Raw genomic sequence first — 22,475 nt, 5'->3', positions numbered from 1 at the left:
TTTGGCTGGGAGTTGTGGTTTGTGTTTTTCCAATTGTTCTGACTTGTGTTTCTTTGCCATGGTTGTTGGTTTTGATTATGGTTATCTCCCCATCTGAGGTTGGGATGGTTCTTCCAAGATGGATTGTAAGTGTCCCCATAGACTTCATTTGTTCCAGGATTTTGGTTGTGCATGTATTGGACTTGCTCTTGCTGTTGCTCCTCTTGAGTTTCTTCACCTTGCACCCATGTGGTTGGAGGTTGGCTTGTGGTGCTCACTGCTGCCACTTGCAAGCCATCAATTCTTTTAGCCATTTGCTCAAACTGTTGTTGAATCTGCTGCTGCATCATCTTATTCTGAGCTAGGATAGAATCCACTCCTTCTAACTCCATTACTCCTCTTCTCTGTGATGGTTGGTGTTGTCTTTGATGAGCAAAGAAATATTGGTTATTGGCTACCATATCAATGAGGTTTTGAGCTTCCTCTGTGGTTTTCATGAGTTGTAATGAGCCTCCTGCTGAGTGATCAAGTGCTTCTTGAGCTTTAAGAGTGAGTCCTTCATAGAAGTTCTGCAACTTGTCCCACTCAGTGAACATCTCTGGTGGACATTTCCTCAATAGAGCCTTATATCTTTCCCATGCTTCATATAAGTTCTCAGCCTCCAATTGAGTGAACGTTTGAACCTCAGTCTTCAACCTTAGAATTCTTTGAGGGGGATAAAATTTGGCAAGAAACTTGCTCACCAAGTCATCCCAAGTGTTGATGCTTTCTTTTGGAAAGGTCTCTAGCCATTGAGTGGCTTTATCTCTGAGAGAGAATGGAAAGAGCAGCAACTTGTAGCTATCAGGAGGTACACCATTGGTTTTCACTGTGTCACAAATTCTCAAGAAGGTAGACAAATGTTGATTTGGATCCTCCAAAGGCCCTCCTCCAAAAGAACAATTGTTTTGAACCAGAGTGATGAGTTGTGGCTTTAGTTCAAAATTGTTTGCATTGACATTAGGAGGAAGAATACTACTTCCACAGTGTCTAGCATTTGCAAATGTGTATGAAGCCAAGACTCTTCGTTGCTGTTGGTTATTGTTGGCTCCTTCTCCTGGTTGATTGGGATCTCCTTCCATTTCTTGGAATTCCTCCTCAGATTCTTCTTCTCCAATAACGTTCTTCCCTCTTTCAGCTCTTCTTATTCTCCGAAGAGTTCTTTGATCAATTTCAGAGAGGATAGGGGAAGATCTTCCTGTACCTGACATACAAACACACAACAATAAACACACAAACCCAGAAAATTAATAAAACTTCAATCTATTGCTAGAATGAGGTTTTAGTTAGTTTAAGCAAAAATTCAAACAGTTAGTGTGTTAGTAGGAATTAGAATGACAGAAAAGAAAAAGTGCTTAATCTAGACCTCCACTTCACTTAATCATTATCAATCTATTTCAATCCCCGGCAACGGCGCCAAAAACTTGATGTGCGGAAAACGATCCGACACAAAACTCACCGGCAAGTGTACCGGGTCGCATCAAGTAATAATAACTCACATGAGTGAGGTCGATCCCACAGGGATTGAAGGATTGAGCAATTTTAGTTTAGTGGTTGATTTAGTCAAGCGAATCAAGTTTTGGTTGAGTGGGTTGTATTTAACAGAAGCTAAATGACAGTAAATGTAAAGGGGGAAGGGAAAATTGCAGTAAATTAAAGAGCAGGAAAGTAAACTTGCAGAATCTTAAAGAACAAGAAAGTAAATGACTGAAACTTAAAGTGCAAGAAATGTAAATTGCAGTAACTTAAATGGCAAGAAATATAAATTGCTTGAATGTAAAAGGGATTTGAGGACTGGGATTGCAGAATCTAAACAAAGAGAAAGTAAATTGCAACAATTGATAGAGCAGAAATTGAATTGGAAGCAATGAGAATTCAAACAGAAAATGAAATTAAAATACAGCAGGGTTCACAGAAGAACAAAAAGTAAAATTGGGTCTCAGGTCCCAAGAGACTAGGTAGCAGAGCCTAGATCTCTATTTGCCTTCCCAGATCCAAGTTCACAAAGCAATTGACAAGGAATTGAAGAAGAAGCAGTAAAGAGAATGTAAATTGATTTAATTATGCAGAAAAGTTACTAAAGAGTTCTTGAGTGGAGATTGAGACAGAATTTCCTCAATTCTTAACACCCAAGAATCAAAACAAGGAAATTAAAAAGACCCAAGCAAGAATGAGGAAGAAGAGAGATCAATTCTCCTCCCCAATTCTCTGAAATCTTGGTGTAGTCTCTCAAGGAAAGTTACAAAAGCTCAAAGAAAGTGCAAAATTCAAGGCAAAGCAAAAGGTAAGTCAAAAGGTGAAGTAAAAGTTCAAAAGTCCTAATTACATCAAACTAGCTCCTATTTATACACTTTCTCTTTTGGATTTTGGGATTTGGATGGGCTTTTGATTTGGTGAAGAAATGAATTAAAATGGGGTTTTAATTTGAATTTTCGGCCCATGAGAGGTTGCTCCCAGGAGGCTGCCCTGCCCTTGTGGAGGGCAGGGCAGGATTTGGTGCATGTTGGCGCGGCTTTGGTGCGGCTTTGGTGCGGCCTGGTGCATGTTGGTGCGCAAAACGCTGCCCTGCCCGCGCCAAGGGCAGGGCAGGAAAAGTTGGTGCGCCAGAATTTGCTTTGGTGCGCTGTTGGTGCTGCCAGAATCAAGAATTGGTGCGCCAGAATTTGCCTTGGTGCATAGGATGCTGCCCTGCCCTCGCGGAGGGCAGGACAGAAAAAATTGGTGCTGCCAGGATTGAGTGTGGTGCGCGCTGGTGCTGCCAGGAGAGTGATTTGGTGCGCCAGAAGTGTCTCTTGGTGCGCCAAATCCATGCACCAACAAAATGCTGCCCTGCCCTCGCGGAGGGCAGGGCAGTGTTTCCACTTTGATGTCCCGTGTTCGAAACACGGCTGGAACACACGCTCAATTAATTTCCTTGGTTTCTTGGCGCGGCACTCAACCTTAGTTCCTTGCTTCTTCCTTGTTCCGTGTTCGATTCTTGTGGCATGCATGGGTGACATTTTTCCTTTGATTTTCTTCCTTGGTGAGCCCGATACTGCCCTTGTGGAGGGCAGGGCAAGGTTCTCTTCTTCTTGGTTCCAAGGCACAATTTTGTGCTCTGTCCTTGTAGTGGGCAGGGCAGAGTTGCCTTCCTTGCTTGGTTCCCTTATGTTGCCCTCCTAGAGGGCAGTGTGCCCTTGTGGAGGGCAATGTTTGCCTCCCCCTTTGCATGCGGCACACTTCCTCTTGCTTTGACCACACTTTCCTTTCCTTGGGCTACACTTCTTAGGCCACGCTTTTCCTTTTCTTTTCTTTTCTTCACCTATAATAAACCAAAACAACCACTCCAAGTATCACTAAATTCAAGAGGCTTATAAATCAATTAAAATTCAATTAAAATTAGCTTAAACCTCATGATTTAACATTAATTTCATGGTGGTTGCTTGATTTAGAGAAGTTATGCATTTTCACTCCAAATCACTTACTTAGGATGCAAGAAAGTGCATAAATGCTAACAAAACAAGTGAAATTAGCTTGAAAAATGGGTATATGATGACTTGTCATCACATGGTGCTGCCAGGATTGTGTGTGGTGCGCCAGATTCACTTTTTGGTGCGCCAGAGTTGTGCACCAACCAAATGCTGCCCTGCCCTTGCGGAGGGCAGGGCAATGTTTCCAAAAAATGAAGCTCCGCGTTCGATACTTGGTGGATGCACACGCTACTTCTTTTCCTTGGTTTATTTTTGCTTATTTTTGGCCCTTAAAGATGCCTCTCGTTCCTGCCGCAATTGTTCGCCAAATATGGATTGCTATATATCGTTGGAAAGCTCTGAATGTCAGCTTTCCAACGCAACTGGAAGCACATCAATTGGACGTCTGTAGCTCAAGTTATAGCCCTTTGAAGGAGGCATGGTCATGCTGTGAGCGCCCAGATTTTACCTTAGCGAAATTCTTGCTTCCAATCCTCAATGTGCATCACGATTCTGCCCTGCCCTTGGCAAGGGCAGGGCAGTGTGCGTGCTGGCTGCTTCCTTCCTTGATTTGGTCATGGGCCACGCTTTTAAAAGCGTGGCCTAAGGCTCCAAAGTGTACCCCAACTTCAAAGTGTACCCCAAAGCTCTTTTTTTCTCCTTTTTTTGTGCTTCTTTGCTTCTTTTTCTTCTTATTTCCTACAAGATTTATAAAATTAAAATATCAAGAAAATATATCATTTAAGTACAAAAAGCATTCAATATTTAAGCACAAATCATCAATTTCTTGTATGAAAAAGCATAGAAAATGGGTATATAATGACATGTCATCACAACACCAAACTTAAATCTTGCTTGTCCCCAAGCAAGAAAAGAATCATGCAATAAAGATTGACAATCCAAGGTAAGAAGAATAGCAACTCAATGTTCATCGCAAGCTAGTTTTCTATGCATGCTACAATTACAAAAGAGATGTAAATGATTGATGCTTCTATCTAGCTTATTTTATGAAATCTTTTTCTTATAATTCTTCCTTGAAACAAGCTTTTGATTTTTTTTTCTCCTTTTGGGTGCTGTACAGAATGCTTCTGATACGGGTTGAGAGGAGGATCGGGAACCTGCGGGTCGGATCGGATGTTGGACGGCCCTGATGGAGCGGGGGGGGGGGGGTACCTGCAAAGACACTCCGACGCTCAAGTCAGAATAGATCTAAGAGGTATAAGGTGTGTGGAATGAATGAATACCTGGAGGGACCTGGGTCCTCTATTTATAGGTGATGGTGATAATCTTATCTTATCTTATTTGCTTAAGATAAGGGAGATGTTTGAATTCGAAAGTTAGTTAGAGGATCTAGAGGGCCGATTCGGTGCCTTCTAGAAAGTCGAGATGGGTTGACCCGGTAAGCCGGGTTCGGGTTTTGGTCATGGGTCCGGGGTCCGTGGGCCGGATCCGTAACAGTTGCCCCCGCAGCGGGAGAGCGAGTGAGGTCGGTTTCTCGCTGAGAGTTTGAGATGTTCTCTCATCGTGTCTTCGAGTGTTCGTTTGGTGACGAGGTCGGTTTCTCGATTTCGTTTGGTAAAGGATCTGTCCTGACCGCATTTTGGTCTTTGACGTGACCTTTCCGTGCCTGCTGCGCCTGTTGCGTTTTTTGAGGCGTAATTGATTAGTTTGCTTTTCCGAGGGGGGCATTTATTGAGGAGGTGTTTTCTCCTTTTTGCCCCTATTATTTTCATTATGTCCAGGGTCAGTTGTGTCCTTTCGTCTTTTTGAAACCGTTTCGTTTTGGCTTCTATTTCCCTCGTCCGTTTTTTCTTTTGAAAGAGAACTTCTCGCTTTCCTGAGAAAAAACTGCTTTGGTGGATTTTGCTTTCTGGTGCTGTTTCTGCTTCTCCTCATTTCCCAGTGTTTCTTTCAAGTTTCCTTCTGTTTTTACCAGGTTTGGTTTTTTCTTTTTCTGCTATTTCTTCCATACGTTTGTTTGTGTGCCTGTTCCTATTTTTGTCTTGCTGTGTTTGGCGTTTTGAGTTTGGGGAAGGGGCTGAGCACTGCCATTTTCTGCTTTGCTTTGTAGTGGTGTTTAGGTTTTTGTTTTTTGATATTGTGCAGAGTTGGTAGGCTGATGGTGGTGCTCCTCCCTTGTTTTAGGTATGCAGCGTCGGCGAAATGAGAGTGTGGGTGCCCCGGTAGCCCCTTCCAGGGGCGTCCCCAATCGCTACGGTTGGGTGACCAGTGATGTATGGGGCGTTCCGTCGCGGATGACGGAGGATGATCTCCAACGGCTCCGCGATCGGGGGGCGATTTGTGGCGGTGGTGAAGAGGAGGGGCGATACGAGCTCGTCCTTCCTGATGCCGACGAGCGCGTTTGCTACTTGAACCTCCGTTCACCCACCGTGCCGGACTGGATGTGGGTTTATGAGTCCATGTTTACTCGGCTCGGTGTGCGGTTCCCGTTCTTGCCTTTTGTTCAGGGTTTGCTTAGCCGGTGTTCCGTGGCACCGTCTCAGCTTCATCCGAACAGCTGGGCGGCTGTTCGGTGTTTTGAGTTGGTGTGCCAGTACCTTGAGCTCCCGGCCTCGGTTCCCGTTTTCCTCTTTCTTTTCTTGTGCACTCTTCCGACTAAGGAGGGGAAGCACAAGAAAGGATATATGTCGTTTCGTGCTCAGCCCCATCGCCGGATCTTCGGGTTGTTTGAAGATTCGTTTCATGGGTTTAAATGGGAGTACTTTAAGGTGCGCCCCGTTCGGGGGCACCACCCGTTTTGGCTTACTTTGGAGGGCGAGCGCCGATTTCCGACCTATTGGAATTTTGGTGCCGGGCCGTCGGTTTTAACTAAGATCTCCTACGATGATTTGTCTCGGGAGGATAAGGATATTGCCAAAGTTTTGTGGCATTTGTTTGGTGAACGCCCGTTAAGTCCTCGAGACGTTATGGGGGATCCTGAGGCGTGTCGGACATATATTGGTGTGTTTTGCTTCCTTCTTCTTCTTTTTTTTTTTTTTTTTTTTAGTAATAACTCCTTTCTTGTTTCTTTTTTAGTTGAGATGGCTGGAGGGCTGACTACTTTGGCGAGGTTGAGGGCAGCGTTGGGTCGGGGGGAGGGGTCGTCGTCTCCTTCTCCGGCTCCGACTCCAGCCGCAGATTCTCAGGCTGTTCCTCAAGAGGTGGTTTCCTCGGGGGTGCACACTGGCGTTGAAGCTCCTCCCGGATCGCCGGAAGTCGTTGTACTGGCTTCTACCGAGGCTTCTCGGAAGAGAAGTAGGCCGGAGGAGCCGGGTAGTGAAACTTTTGAAGAGGAGGGCTTGGTCCCTAGTGTGATGGATCGGCGTTTTGATGCCACGGGTTTCATTGATCAGCACTTAATGCCTGGAACGGAGTCATTTTTTGATGGTTGTGACGTCTCGTTTCAGGCTGAGTCGGTTTATCGTGCTCTTCTTCGTTCTGCCGCGGTTGTTCGGAAGGCCGAGCCTGTGATGGCTCAAGTGGGTTTGTTGGAAAAGAAGCTTCGGCAGGCCCAAACCGATGTGAGCAAGTTGAAGGAAGAGCTTGAGGCTGCGAGGACTGCGAAGGAGAAGGCGGAGAAGTCGTCGGAGGATTCCGGGGCGGAGATACTCCGCCTTGCCGGTGTTGAGACTTCGCTTCTTTCTCAACTGGCTGAAGAGCGGAAACGTTCCTCGGATGCGAGTTCTCAAGCTGCCTTGCTTCTCGCCGAGTTAGAAACTCTGAAGGCTGAGGTCGAAGCCCTGAAGAAGGAGAAAGCGGCTTTGTTGGCTGATGCTGGGGAGGCCGTTGCTGCAACCGAGGAGACGATGAGGGCGCAATTTCAGGTGTTGGCCCCTGGTGTGGATGTGTCTATGACGGGAGCATTCAAGACCGTCCGTGATAGGCGGATTGTTGATATTTGAATAGTTTGTTTTGTATTTAGTTTTGAACTATGTGTAGATTTGTTTCTAGTGGCTTTGAGAGCCGTAACTTTGTTTTGTGTGAAATTTATGACCGTTTTTTGGGTCTTCGTATGATCCGTTTTTTGGATGTTTTGTTTAGCCGTTCGGGCCTTAGGTGTTTCGTTTATCATAACCGTTTGTTTGGTCGGTTTTTTGGGTACCCGTTTGTTCGGCCTGGAGGGTGATCAGTCCTCCAGCGATGGCCGTGTCTTCGTTTGGTGTTTTAAGAAACAGTAGTGACTTGTAATGGGGATGAAGTGAAAATAACTTTGTAAAGAATTTTTTCTGAATAGTTGGGCCTCGTTAAAACCCTTCGTGAGGGAAAGAGTACCCGAGGTTCTAAAAGACAATGAACAATAAAAAATAAAGGGAAATAAAGGGTGATTAAAAGAAAAAATAAAGAGTGACTTATTTAAGTATAGTATCTTCGTAGGTTGGCCGCGTTCCAAGTTCTTGGTATTTCGCTGCCGTCTAGTCGTTCGAGTTTATACGCTCCTTTTCCTATTACGGCCTTGACTCTGTATGGTCCTTCCCAGTTGGGTGCGAGCTTTCCTTCTCCTGGGGTCGGGAGGCCGATGTCGTTTCGTCGTAGGACGAGGTCGTTGTCCGCGAATTCTCGTCGGATGACGCCGTGATTATACCTTAGGCTGATCCTTTGTTTGAGTGCTAATTCTTTGACGTGGGCTATGCTTCTTGCCTCGTCTATGAGGTCTCGTTCTGCTTCTTCGTCGTTACCTCCAACCGTTTTTCTGGGGCTGGGGTCTCCGATTTCTACTGGGATGACAGCTTCTACGCCGTATATGAGTCGGAAGGGCGTTTCTCCCGTGCTTGTTTGGGGTGTTGTTCGGTATGACCATAGGACTGATCCCAACTCGTCTGCCCACAATCCCTTGGCTTCGTCAAGTCGTTTCTTAAGTCCTTTGACGATAATTTTGTTGGCGGATTCCACCTGTCCGTTTGTTTGGGGATGTTCTACCGAGCTGAAGCGATGGGATACGTGCAATCCTTCTAAGAGTTCTCTGAATTTTTTGTCTGTGAATTGGGTTCCGTTGTCGGAGATGATGACTTCGGGAATTCCGAACCGAGTAATGATCTGTTGCCAGACGAATTTCCGGCATTGGGTTGCCGTGATGGAGGCCAGGGGTTCGGCTTCAATCCATTTGGTGTAGTAGTCTATGGCGACGATGAGATATCTAAGTTGGCCGGGTGCCGTGGGGAAGGGCCCGACGAGGTCGATTCCCCAACTGCCGAATGGCCGTTCAGCCGATATAACGCTGAGTTGGTGTGGGGCGGCTTGGTGGATATTGGCATGCTTTTGGCATTTGTCGCAGCTTTTTGTGAGTTGTATGGAGTCTCGAATGATTGTGGGCCAGAAGTAGCCGGCCCTGATGATTTTTTGGGCTAGCGTTTTTCCTCCGATGTGGTGACCGCAGCAGCCTTCGTGGATTTCGCGGAGTATGTATTCCGTGTCCTCGGGTTCTACACATTTGAGTAGGGGTTGCGAGAATCCGCGTTTGTATAGCTGTCCTGCTATGATGGTGTAGTTAGCGGCTTCTCTTTTTATCTTCCTCTCTTCTTTCGGGTCTGGTGGTAGGATTCCGTCGCAGAGATATTGCATGATCGGGTATGTCCAAGATTCCCGATTTGAGGATGTTAGGTGTGCGTTGATTTCCGTTGATACGGAAGGCGATTTAACGACCTCCTGGATTAGCGATCTGTTGCCGTGTCCTGACTTCGTGCTGGCTAGTCTGGAAAGTAGATCCGCCCTGGCATTTCGTTCCCTGGGGACGTGATGTATGGAGACGTTTTCGAATCCTTCTTTTGTTTCACTTACTTTTTTGAGGTATTGTTGGAGCAGGGGGTCCCGGGTTTGGTAGCTCCCGTTGATTTGGGAGCATACCACCTGGGAATCGGTGTTAACCTCGAGTATCTTGGCGCCGACTTCCCGAGCTAGGTTTAGGCCTGCCAAAAGGGCTTCGTATTCTGCTTGGTTGTTTGATACTGGAAAGTCGTATCTTATTGATTGTTCAATTGTGATCCCATTTTGGTTTTCGAGTATGATTCCGGCGCCTCCGTGAGTGGAGTTTGATGAGCCATCGACGTGCAGTTTCCATGGTTCGGGTGTCAGCTTCGTCGGAGTCATTTCGGCGATGAAGTCGGTCAAGGCTTGTGCTTTGATGGCGTTTCGGGGCTCGAACCTGATCTGGAATTGGGATAGCTCGATGGACCATGCTAGCATTCTTCCTGCTAGGTCGGGTTTTTGTAATACTTGTTTGACCGTTTGGTCAGTTCGGACCGTTATGGGGTGGGCCTGGAAGTACTGTCGTAGTCGTCGGGATGCCGAGAGGAGTGCGAAAGCCAGTTTTTCTAGTCGTGAATAACGGGCTTCCGTGTCTTGTAGCACCTTGCTTATGAAGTATATGGGTTTTTGTTCCTTTTTCTCGTTTTCCCGGACGAGTACTGCTGCGATTGTTTCTTCCGTTATGGAGAGGTACAAGTATAGTGTTTCCCCTGTTTGAGGTTTTGCAAGGATTGGAGGTTCTGTTAGGACCTTTTTGAAGTGTTGGAAAGCTTCTTCGCATTCTTTCTCCCATTTGAACGGAATCCCTTTTTTCATAAGTTTGAAAAAAGGAATTGCCTTTTGTGCCGAGGCTCCGAGGAACCGGGATAGTGCGGTTAGTCGGCCGGTGAGCTTTTGGATATCTTTGAGGTTCTTGGGACTTGTCATCTCCAGGACGGCACGGCATTTTTCCGGGTTTGCCTCAACTCCGCGTTGTGTGATCATGAATCCGAGGAATTTTCCTGCTTCCATTCCGAAAGCGCACTTTGTTGGGTTGAGTCGCATTTGGTGCTTTCGCAAGGTGTTCATTATGACCTTTAGATCGTCGGTTAGTTGCTCCCCGGATTCCGTTTTGGCGAGCATATCATCGATGTAGACTTCTATTTTGTTTCCGGTTAAGTTGCGAAATATCTTGTTAACGAGTCGCTGATAGGTGGCTCCGGCGTTTTTCAGGCCGAAGGGCATTACTTTATAGCAGTAGGTTCCGTCTGGGGTGATGAATGCTGCCTTTTCTTCATCTGGTCGGTGCATCGGGATCTGGTTGTAGCCGGAGTATGCGTCCATGAAGCTGAGGTACCGGTGTCCGGATGCTGCATCTACTAGTCCGTCGATGTTTGGTAGGGGGAAGGCGTCTTTCGGGCATGCTTTGTTGAGATCTGTGTAATCAACGCACATTCGCCACTTCCCGTTAGACTTTTTAACTAGTACGACGTTGGCTAGCCAGGTCGTGTAAGGGAGTTCTCGGATGAAGTTGGCTTCGAGCAGGGCTTTTACTTGTTTTTGGACCTCGGCGGCTCGGTCTGGTGACATTTTCCGTCTTCTTTGCGCCACGGGTTTGGCTAGGGGGTCTACTGCCAGATGGTGAGACATCAGATCGGGACTTATTCCCGGCATGTCGGCTGGTGTGAATGCGAATAGGTCTCTGTTTTGTTTCAAAAGTTGAGAGAGTTCTTCTTTGAGTTCGTGTGGGAGGTTTCTGTTGATGAACGTGTATTCATCTTTGGTTGGCCCTATTTGTAGTTTTTCCATGTCCCCTTCTGGTTCCGGTCTAGGTTGGCCGTCAAGCCGTGCGTCTAGGTCGGCAAGGAATATTCCGGCCGCGTCCCGGGATTTTTTCCTTGGAGCTAAGCTATTGTTGTCGCATTCGGCTGCAACTTCTCGGTCTCCGTGAATGGTTCCGATGGTGCCGTCATCGGCTTTGAATTTCATGAGAAGGTATTTGGTGAAGATGACTGCCGAGAAGTCGTTAATTGTTTTTCTCCCGAGAATGACGTTATAGGCTGTGGAGTCTTTTAGGACGACGAATTCGGATAGGATCGTCTTTCTCTGATTGCTTGTTCCTATGGTGATGGGGAGGGTGATCGAGCCGTCTGGTTTGAGGAAGTTATCTCCGAGGCCCGTGACGCCGTGGCGATGCGTTTGGAGGTTGTCGTTACGGAGCCCGAGTTTGTCGAAGGCTCCTCGGAAGAGGATATTGGAGTCGGCACCCGTGTCCACGAGTATTCTTCTTACTAGTCCTGTTCCGATTCGGGCTGATATGACGAAGGGGGCATCTCCTGCCGAGGTGCCGTGCTGGCAGTCCTCGGGTAAGAAGGTTATCGGGCTGTCGGCAATGGTTACTGGGTCGTGGTTTTTGACGGCCATTATCTTGAGGTCTTTTTTCATTGTTAGTTTTGATTTATTTGGTACGTCTTTGCCCGTGATGACGTTCACTATGATGGTCGGATCTTCTTCGGTGTTTTCCCTGGGTGGTTTTTGAGTTCTTGGGTTGCGTCCTTCTCTTTCTGGTGATTTGTCTCTGTCGGCGCGCCTTGGTTCTCTGATGATTTTGATGAACTCGGGGAGTTTGCCATCTCGTATAGCTTGCTCAAGAGCGTCTTTGAGATCGTAACAATCTTGTGTTTTGTGGCCGTATCCGCGGTGATAGTCGCAGTAGAGGGTTTTGTTTCCTCCTGTCCTTTCCTTGAGTGGTCGGGCTCTGGGGATGATGCCTCGGTCTGCTATTTGGTGGTATACCTCAGTAATTGATGCTGTTAGGGGAGTGTAGTTGGAAAATTTTCCTATTCTTGGTGGTCTGTGGGTCGGTTTAAGGTGGTCTCGTTGGTTCTCTTTGGGTGGTGCGTTATGACGGGGAGTCGGGTTGCCGTGTTGGGTGGCGGCGTGCTGCCGTTTGTTGGCGGCGACGACCTGGCTGACTTCCTCGTCGTTGATGTAATCTTTGGCGACGTTCTGGATTTTGTGCATGGTCCACACTGGTTTGGTGGTGAGATGTTTGCGAAAGTCTTCATTCATGAGTCCGTTAGTTAGGCAGAGGCTGGCAACGGAGTCCGTGAGTCCGTCGACCGTTAGGCATTCGTCGTTGAAGCGGTCGAGGTATTTTCTTGTGGATTCTTCTTGCCTTTGTGTGACCCCTAACAGGCTGATGGGGTGTTTGGCTTTGGTGATTCGGGTTGTGAACTGGGCCATGAATTTTCTTGTGATGTCGTGGAAGCTAGTTATGGATCCGTTTGGGAGGGCGTTGAACCATTTGATCGCTGGCCCGGCAAGGGTTACTGGGAAGGCTCTGCATCGGACTGCGTCGGATGCTCCTTCTAAGTTCATTCTGGCCTCAAAGGCCGTTAGGTGCTCTTGAGGGTCTTTAGTTCCGTCGTACTTCATGTCGGTGGGTTTGTCGAAACCTTTGGGGAGTTTTGCTCTTAAGATTCCTTCCGTGAAGGGCGTAGCTCCCATTATGGTATGGTCGCTTCTCGTGCGTTTGGTGCTTCGGTATCTCCGGTCTTCGTCTGAATCATGCTGACGGTTTACATCCCGAGAATCGCTGCGATGGTGTTTCTTGTCGTATCGTCGTTCAGGCGACTTCTCGCGTCGGCGGTTGCGTGAGGTGCTGCGACCATCTCTCCTATTGTGCTGCCGGATTGGCGACCTTCCGTGGTGGGATCTTGACCTGGAAGTTGCCTGGCTTCCATGCTCGTTATTGTGTTTTTCTCGGTCGCTTAGCTTGCCTTCAAGTTCTTGGACTCGGAGACAGAGATCCTGGATGATTTGTGTCGCTTTGTCCCTGGCTTTCTCGGGATGTCGTGGGTCCGTCGTGACGTCCTCGTTTGCGTGGTGGATGGTGCTTGCTATTTTTGCTTGGTTTGTGGCTTCATGGTGTTCTGAGATCGGACGACGCGGTTGGGAGTCGTCCTGGCTTGATGGGTTATCCTCCAGGATGCCCTCCATCCGGTCTGATTGTTGCAGGTTTCCCACAGACGGCGCCAATGTACAGAATGCTTCTGATACGGGTTGAGAGGAGGATCGGGAACCTGCGGGTCGGATCGGATGTTGGACGGCCCTGATGGAGCGGGGGGGGGGGTACCTGCAAAGACACTCCGACGCTCAAGTCAGAATAGATCTAAGAGGTATAAGGTGTGTGGAATGAATGAATACCTGGAGGGACCTGGGTCCTCTATTTATAGGTGATGGTGATAATCTTATCTTATCTTATTTGCTTAAGATAAGGGAGATGTTTGAATTCGAAAGTTAGTTAGAGGATCTAGAGGGCCGATTCGGTGCCTTCTAGAAAGTCGAGATGGGTTGACCCGGTAAGCCGGGTTCGGGTTTTGGTCATGGGTCCGGGGTCCGTGGGCCGGATCCGTAACAGGTGCTTTGCCCCATGAGTTAATAACAAAGCTACGACTTCTAAATGCTTTGTTTTCAAGTATTACCACTTGATACATAAGCACCACAAGCATTTAATTAGAGGACTTCATTAAGCTCATTTTTTCTTTTCTTTTCTTGACTCTCTAATCATTGATGCTCAGAGCCTTGAGCTTTGAGGGAGTGCTTTTGCACTTGAGCCTAGCCTTGACTTCTAAGTGTTTTGTTTTCAAGCATTTGGCTTGATACATAAACACCACAAGCACTTAGCAAATAAATTGCCATTGGTACTCAGAGCCTTCAGCTTTCTCATTCTTTCCCTTTTTCTTTTCTTGCTTTAATTGTATTTGCTTCTTCAAGGTTTTCATGATTTCAAAAGATTTCACAAAATGTACTAGATGAAAAACTTCAATTAAATAAAATCCAATGCAATTGAGCAACAATCAATCATACTAGCTTTCCAATACTTGTATGCACATGCTAAATTCTTCTTTAATTCCTTGTTTGTTTATGATCATGATGCTTTTTTGCTTTTGGATTCACAAAACTCAAGTTGGTAGTCATAATGTCACAACAACATGTTTCAAATCAAATTCAAGCTATGCTTAGTCATACCACACATGCCTAAAGAGAATATAAAGACAATCATGCAATTTAGAGTGCTGGAAATAAATTAGAAGAAAAGGAACTCTACAACCTTGTAGTTCATCTTCATTATTGTTGTCCTTTTTCCTCTATTCTTCCTCTTTCCCTTGCCAAACTCAAAATGCTTGCTCATCCTCAAGCAACAATTAGAACAATGGCTATGGGGCTGATGAGCGGATAATTTATATACTTTTTGGCATTGTTTTTAGTATGTTTTTGGTATGATCTAGTTAGTTTTTAGTATATTTTTATTAGTTTTTAGTTAAAATTCACTTTTCTGGACTTTACTATGAGTTTGTGTGTTTTTCTGTGATTTCAGGTATTTTCTGGCTGAAATTGAGGGACCTGAGCAAAAATCTGATTCAGAGACCAAAAAGGACTGCAGATGCTGTTGGATTCTGACCTCCCTGCACTCGAAGTGGATTTTCCGGAGCTACAGAAGCCCAATTGGCGCGCTCTCAACGGCGTTGGAAAGTAGACATCCTGGGCTTTCCAGCAATATATGATAGTCCATACTTTGCCCAAGATTTGATGGCCCAAACCGGCGTTCAAATTCACCTCAAGAAATTCCAACGTTAAACGCCGGAACTGGCACCCAAATGGGAGTTAAACGCCCAAACTGGCACCAAAGCTGGCGTTTAACTCCAAGAAGAGTCTCTACACGAAAAATGCTTCATTGCTCAGCCCAAGCACACACCAAGTGGGCCCGGAAGTGGATTTTTATGTCATTTACTCATTTCTGTACACCTTAGGCTACTAGTTTTCTATAAGTAGAACCTTTTACTATTGTATTAGAAATCTTGGGATCTTTGGAACCTTTTTCTTTAGATCTTTTGATCACTTTGGGAGGCTGGCCATTCGGCCATGCCTAGACCTTGTTCTTATGTATTTTCAACGGTGGAGTTTCTACACACCATAGATTAAGGTGTGGAGCTCTGCTGTACCTCGAGTATTAATGCAATTACTATTGTTCTTCCATTCAATTCCGCTTGTTCTTGTTCTAAGATATCACTTGTTCTTCAACTTGATGAATGTGATGATCCGTGACACTCATCATCATTCTCACCTATGAACAAGGTGACTGACAACCATTCTTGTTCTACAAGCAACCAAGGCTTAGTGAATATCTCTTGGATTCTTTAACCAGAATCTTCGTGGTATAGGCAAGACCTGATGGCGGCATTCAAGAGAATCCGGAAGGTCTAAACCTTGTCTGTGGTATTCTGAGTAGGATTCAATGATTGAATGACTGTGACGTGCTTCAAACTCCTAGCAGGCGGGGCGTTAGTGACAGACGCAAAAGTATCGATGGATATTATTCCGGCCTGACCGAGAACCGACAGCTGAATTCCGCTATGCCGTGATAGGACATATGCAATCGCTTTCACTGAGAGGATGGGAGGTAGCCATTGACAACGGTGAAACCCTACACGAGCTTGCCATGGAAAGGAGTAAGAAGGATTGGATGAAGGCAGTAGGAAAGCAGAGAGACGGAAGGGAAGGCATCTTCATGCGCTTATCTGAGGTTCCTACCAATGAATTACATAAGTATCACTATCTTTATCTTTTATGTTATTTTCGTTCATCATCATATACATTTGAGTTTGCCTGACTAAGATTTACAAGATGACCATAGCTTGCTTCAATGCTAACAATCTCCGTGGGATCGACCCTTACTCACGTAAGGTATTACTTGGACGACCCAGTGCACTTGCTGGTTAGTTGTGCGAAGTTGTGTAATGCCATGGAATTGAACCACCAAGTTTTTGGAGTTCATGACCAGGGATTATGAGAGTTGTGAAAAGTATTGTTTACAATTTCGCGCACCAAGTTTTTGGCGCCGTTGCCGGGGACTGTTCAAGTTTTGAGCAAGCTTTTGGTAACATCAGTGCCAAGATCCGGCAACAACACCAAGTTTTGGGCACCGTTGCCGGGGATTGTTCAAGTTTTGAGCAAGCTTTTGGTAACAATGCCGGGGATTGTTCAGTTTGGACAACTGACGGTTCATCTTGTTGCTTAGATTAGGTATTTATTTTTTTCGAAATTCTTGAAGATGAATTCTAGAGTTTCATGATGATTTGTTGAAATCTGGCTGGCTGAGAAGCCATGTCTAATCTGATTGGACCGAGGTTTCAACTTATCACCACAAAAGCTTGTTGATTTTCATCAATTTTGCTTTTGGAGCAGTGATCTGCTAAGGCTTGGCTGACCTTTGGTCATGTCTAGTGTTTTGGACCGAAGCTTTCTTTGAAAGCTTGGCTGGCTGTGAAGCCATGTCTAATTCCTGGACCGGAGTCTTAGACTAGCATTGCACTGATTCCTGGAATTCTCATTAAGAATTTTGATACCTTTTTCCACTTAATTTTCGAAAAACACAAAAAAAAATTACAAAATCATAAAAACCAAAAATATTTGATGTTTCTTGCTTAAGTCTAGTGTCTCATCTTAAGTTTGGTGTCAATTGCATGCATTCATTCATGTGTCTTAAGGATATTCAAGAAATTCTTGATGATTTCTTACTCTGATCTTTGAATTCTTTTGGCTTGAGTGTTTATGCGTCTCATATAGTGTCAGTAGTATACAAACTGCTAAGTTTGGTGTCTTGCATGCATTGTTATTTGATTCTTGTTGCATTTTGATTATTAAAAATCCAAAACTATTTTTAATTTGTGTCTTTTCAAGTCAATGATACAAAGAATTGAAGATTCAGAACATACTGCAGAGGAATTATACAGAAAAAGCTGAGCATTCAAAAATTCCCAGTGAAGAAGACAGACTGGCGTTTAAACGCCAGCCAGGGTACCTGGTTGGGCGTTTAACGCCCAAAGAGGTAGCATTTTGGGCGTTAAACGCCAGAATGTATACCATTCTGGGCGTTTAACGCCAGGATGGTGCTAGGGGGAAGATTTTGTTTTCAAAATCAATTTTTTTTCAAGTTTTCAAAGTTTTTCAAAATCAAATCTTTTTCAAATCATATCTTTTCAATCAAATGTTTTCAAAATCAATTTCTTTCCTTTTTCAAAGATACTTCCTAACAATTAATGATTTGATTGAACATCTCAAATATTTTACCTTTTCTGTTGAGAAAGGTTTAATGTTTGAATCATATCTTTTCTTGTTAGGCAAGTCACTAATTTCCAAAATCAAATCTTTTAAAATAATTTTCAAAACATATCTTTTAAAAATTGTTTTCAAATCATATCTTCTCAATCACATTTTTTTTTAAAACCAATCATATCTTCTCAACCACATCTTTTTCAAAATAGTTTTCAATCAAATCTTTTTAACTTCTAATCTCAAAATCTTTTTCAAAAATCACTTTATTTCTTTTTCACTTTCAATTTTCGAAAATTATCAATCAATTTTTAAAATGTTTTTGACATCTTTTTAATTAATTTTCAAAAATCCCCTTCCCTCCTTCTCACATCCTTCTATTTATGGAGTACTGCTCCTTCTTAATGCACAATTCGAACTCTATCTCATCAAGTTCGAATTCTTCTACCTTCTTTCTTCTATTTTTCTTTTCCTCTGACACTTCAAGGAATCTCTATACTGTGACATAGAGGATTCCACATTTCTCTTGTTCTCTTCTCTTTCATATGAGCAGGAGCAGAGACAAAGGCATTCTTGTTGAAGCTGACCCTGAACCTGAAAGGACCTTGAAGAGAAAGCTAAGAGAAGCTAAAGCACAACTCTCTGTTGAGGACCTGACCGAATTCTTCAAGGAAGAAGAACCCATGGCAGCCGAAAATAACAACAATGCCAACAATGCAAGGAAGGTGCTGGGTGACTTCACTGCACCTACTCCTGATTTCTATGGGAGAAGCATCTCTATCCCTGCCATTGGAGCAAACAACTTTGAGCTTAAGCCTCAATTAGTTTCTCTAATGCAACAGAATTGCAAGTTCCATGGACTTCCAATGGAAGATCCTCATCAGTTCTTAGCTGAATTCTTGCAAATCTGTGACACAGTCAAGACTAATGGGGTTAACCCTGAGGTCTACAGACTGATGCTATTCCCTTTTGCTGTAAGAGACAGAGCTAGAATATGGTTGGATTCTCAACCTAAAGAAAGCCTGGACTCTTGGGAAAAGCTAGTCAATGCCTTCTTGGCAAAGTTCTTTCCACCTCAAAGATGGAGTAAGCTTAGAGTGGAAGTCCAAACCTTCAGACAGAAGGATGGAGAATCCCTCTATGAAGCTTGGGAAAGATACAAACAATTAATCAGAAGATGTCCCTCAGACATGCTTTCTGAATGGAGCATCATAGGTATTTTCTATGATGGTCTCTCTGAACTATCCAAGATGTCTTTGGATAGCTCTGCTGGAGGATCTCTTCATCTGAAGAAGACGCCTACAGAGGCTCAAGAGCTAATTGAAATGGTTGCAAATAACCAATTCAAGTACACTTCTGAAAGGAATCCTGTGAACAATGGGACTAGTCAGAAGAAAGGAGTCCTTGAGATTGATACTCTGAATGCCATACTGGCTCAGAACAAGATATTGACTCAACAAGTCAATATGATTTCTCAAAGTCTGTCTGGAATGCAAAATACACCCGGCAGTACTAAGGAAGCTTCATCTGAAGAAGAAGCTTATGATCCTGAGAATCCTTCAATGGAGGAGGTGAATTACCTAGGAGAACCCTATGGAAACACCTACAACTCTTCATGGAGAAATCACCCAAATTTCTCATGGAAGAATCAAGAGAAACCTCAACATGGTTTCAACAACAATAATGGTGGAAGAAACAGGTTTAGCAATGGCAAGCCTTTTCCATCATCTTCTCAGCAACAGACAGAGAGTTCTAAGCAGAGTACTTCTGACTTAGCAACAATGGTCTCTGATCTAATAAAGACCACTCAAAGTTTCATGACTGAAACAAGGTCCTCCATTAGGAATTTGGAAGGACAAGTGGGTCAGCTGAGTAAGAAAGTTACTGAACTCCCTCCTAGTACTCTCCCAAGTAATACAGAAGAAAATCCAAAGGGAGAGTGCAAGGCCATCAACATGGCCGAACCCTGGAAGGAAGAGGAGGCAGAGGACGCCACTGAGGAAGACCTCACTGGACGTCCACTGGCCTCTAATAAGTTCCCCAATGAGGAACCATGGGAATCTGAGGCTCAAAATGAGACCATAGAGATTCCATTGGACTTACTTCTGCCTTTCATGAGCTCTGATGAGTATTCTTCCTCTGAAGAGGATGAGTATGTCATTGAAGAGCAAGTTGCTAAATACCTTGGAGCAATCATGAAGCTAAATGACAAGTTATTTGGAAATGAGACTTGGGAAGATGAACTTCCCTTGCTCACCAAAGAACTGGATGACTTGTCTAGGCAGAAACTGCCTCAAAAGAGGCAGGATCCTGGGAAGTTTTCTATACCTTGCACCATAGGCACCATGACCTTCAAGAAGGCCTTGTGTGACTTAGGGTCAAGTGTAAACCTCATGCCCCTCTCTGTAATGGAGAAATTAGGGATCTTTGAGGTGCAAGCTGCAAAAATCTCACTAGAGATGGCAAACAACTCAAGAAAACAAGCCTATGGACTTGTAGAGGATGTTCTGGTAAAAGTTGAAGACCATTACATCCCTACTGATTTCGTAGTCCTAGAGACTGGGGAGTGCATGGATGAATCCATCATCCTTGGCAGACCCTTTCTAGCCACAGCAAAGGCTGTGATTGATGTTGATGGAGGAGAGTTAATCATTCAAGTGAATGAAGAATCCTTTGTGTTTAAGGCCCAAGGACATCCCTCTATCATCATGGAGAGGAAGCATGAAGAGCTTCTCTCAAAACAGAGCCAAGCAGAGCCCCCACAGTCAAACTCTAAGTTTGGTGTTGGGAGGCCACAACCAAACTCTAAGTTTGGTGTTGAACCCCCACATTCAAACTCTAAGTTTGGTGTTGGGAGGTTCCAACACGGTTCTGAGTATTTCTGAGGCTCCATGAGAGTCCTCTGTCAAGCTAATGACATTAAAGAAGCGCTTGTTGGGAGGCAACCCAATGTTTTATAGTTAACTATTTTCTTTTGTTATTTTATCTTTTTTGTAGGTTGATGATCATAAGAAGTCACAAAAACAATGAAAAAAGCAAAAACAGAATGAAAAACAGGAAGAAAAACAGCACACCCTGGAGGAAGATGCTGCTGGCGTTTAAACGCCAGTAAGCCTAGCAGTTGGGCGTTTAACGCCCAGTCTGGCACCATTTTGGGCGTTTAACGCCAGAAAGGGGCACCAGACTGGCGTTAAACGCCAGAAAAGGGCTAGAACCTGGCATTAAACGCCAGGAATGGGCACCAGCCCGGCGTTTAACGCCAGAAATGGCTCAAAACGTGAATTTTGATGCCACTTGGTGCAGGGATGACTTTTCCTTGACACCACAGGATCTGTGGACCCCACAGGACCCACCACCACTCTCTCTCTTCTTCCCCCATTCACCAGTCACCTCACACCTCTTCCCCAAAAACCCTTCACCTATCAAATCCCATCTTTCTCTTCACCACTCACATCCATCCTTCATAAATCCCCACCAACCTCACCCTTCAAATTCAAACCACTTTCCCTCCCAAACCCACCCATAATGGCCGAACCATTACCCCCCCTCTCTCCTATATATACCCTTCTTCAACCCTTCATTTTCACACAACCTAAACACCACTTTCCCCCCTCTTTGGCCGAACACACCACCATCTCCCTCTTCTTCATTTCTTCTTCTTCTACTATCTTCTTTCTTCTTTTGCTCGAGGACGAGCAAACATTTTAAGTTTGGTGTGGTAAAAGCGTTGCTTTTTCATTTTTCCATAACCATTATGGCATCCAAGGCCGGAGAAACCTCTACAAAGAGGAAAGGGAAGGCAAAAGCTTCCACCTCCAAGTCATGGGAGATGGATAGATTCCTCTCAAGGGTGCATCAAGTCCACTTCTATGAAGTTGTGGCCTTGAAGAAGGTGATCCCCGAGGTCCCCTTTTCACTCAAAAAGGGTGAATATCCGGAGATCCGCCATGAGATCCGAAGAAGAGGTTGGGAAGTACTCACCAACCCCATTCAACAAGTCGGAATCTTGATGGTTCAAGAGTTCTATGCCAATGCATGGATCACAAAGAACCATGACCAAAGTGTGAACCCGAATCCAAAGAATTATCTCACTATGGTTCGGGGGAAATACTTGGATTTTAGTCCGGAGAGTGTAAGGGTGGCGTTTAACTTGCCTATGATGCAAGGAGATGAGCATCCTTATACAAGAAGGGTCAACTTTGATCAAAGGTTGGACCAAGCCCTCACAATCATATGTGAAGAGGGCGCACAATGGAAGCAAGATTCAAGAGGAAAGCCGGTTCAATTGAGAAGGCATGACCTCAAGCCCGTGGCTAGAGGATGGTTAGAGTTCATACAACGCTCAATCATTCCCACTAGCAACCGGTCCGAAGTTACTCTAGACCGAGCCATCATGATTCATAGCATCATGATTAGAGAAGAAGTGGAAGTTCATGAGGTTATAGCCCAAGAACTCTATAAAGTGGCGGACAAGTCTTCCACCTTGGCAAGGCTAGCCTTCCCTCATCTCATTTGTCACCTCTGTTATTCAGTAGGAGTTGACATAGAAGGAGATACCCCCATTGATGAGGACAAGCCCATCACCAAGAAAAGGATGGAGCACACAAGAGACCCCTCTCATCATGAGATCCCTGAGATGCCTCAAGGGATGCACTTTCCTCCACAAAATTATTGGGAGCAACTAAACACCTCCCTAGGAGAGTTGAGTTCCAACATGGGACAACTAAGGGTGGAGCATCAAGAACACTCCATCATCCTTCATGAAATTAGAGAAGACCAAAGAATCATGAGGGACGAGCAACAAAGACAAGGAAGAGATATTGAGGAGCTCAAGCACTCCATAGGATCTTCAAGAGGAAGAAAGAGCCGCCATCACTAAGGTGGACCCGTTCTTTGATTTCCTTGTTCTTTATTCTTCTGTTTTTCGAATTTTATGCTTATGTTTATCCATGTTTGTGTCTTGTGATCATTAGTGTCTTAGTGTCTATGCCTTAAAGTTATGAATGTCCTATGAATCCATCACCTTCCTTGAATAAAAACGTGCTTAATTGAAAAGGAAAGAATTGCATGAATTCTGAATTTTATAATAGTTTAATTAATTTGATGTGGTGGCAACACTTTTGTTCTCTGAATGTATGCTTGAACAGTGCATATGTCTTTTGAATTTGT

General features: G+C 44.8%; 1 protein-coding gene and 1 non-coding gene across 2 annotated transcripts; both read right to left on the bottom strand.

Annotated features, from left to right (window-relative positions):
* Nucleotides 1–7,820: 7,820 nt before the first annotated feature.
* Nucleotides 7,821–13,190, bottom strand: LOC130981021 (uncharacterized). Its single transcript, XM_057904660.1, has 2 exons — nucleotides 10,642–13,190; nucleotides 7,821–10,536 (listed from the first exon to the last, which is right to left on the bottom strand). The coding sequence occupies exons 1-2, from the start codon at nucleotides 13,188–13,190 to the stop codon at nucleotides 7,821–7,823; spliced, it is 5,265 nt and encodes a 1,754-aa protein (XP_057760643.1).
* Nucleotides 13,191–18,394: 5,204 nt separating this feature from the next.
* Nucleotides 18,395–18,502, bottom strand: LOC130984284 (small nucleolar RNA R71). The gene has a single exon (XR_009088227.1). It is a non-coding gene; the product is annotated as a small nucleolar RNA R71 (small nucleolar RNA).
* Nucleotides 18,503–22,475: the final 3,973 nt, after the last annotated feature.

This window comes from Arachis stenosperma, chromosome 5 (assembly GCF_014773155.1).
Source record: "Arachis stenosperma cultivar V10309 chromosome 5, arast.V10309.gnm1.PFL2, whole genome shotgun sequence".
Classification (NCBI taxonomy): Eukaryota; Viridiplantae; Streptophyta; class Magnoliopsida; order Fabales; family Fabaceae; genus Arachis; species Arachis stenosperma.
Note: the sequence above shows the minus strand (reverse complement) of the source record. Positions and strands in the feature narration are given on the sequence as shown.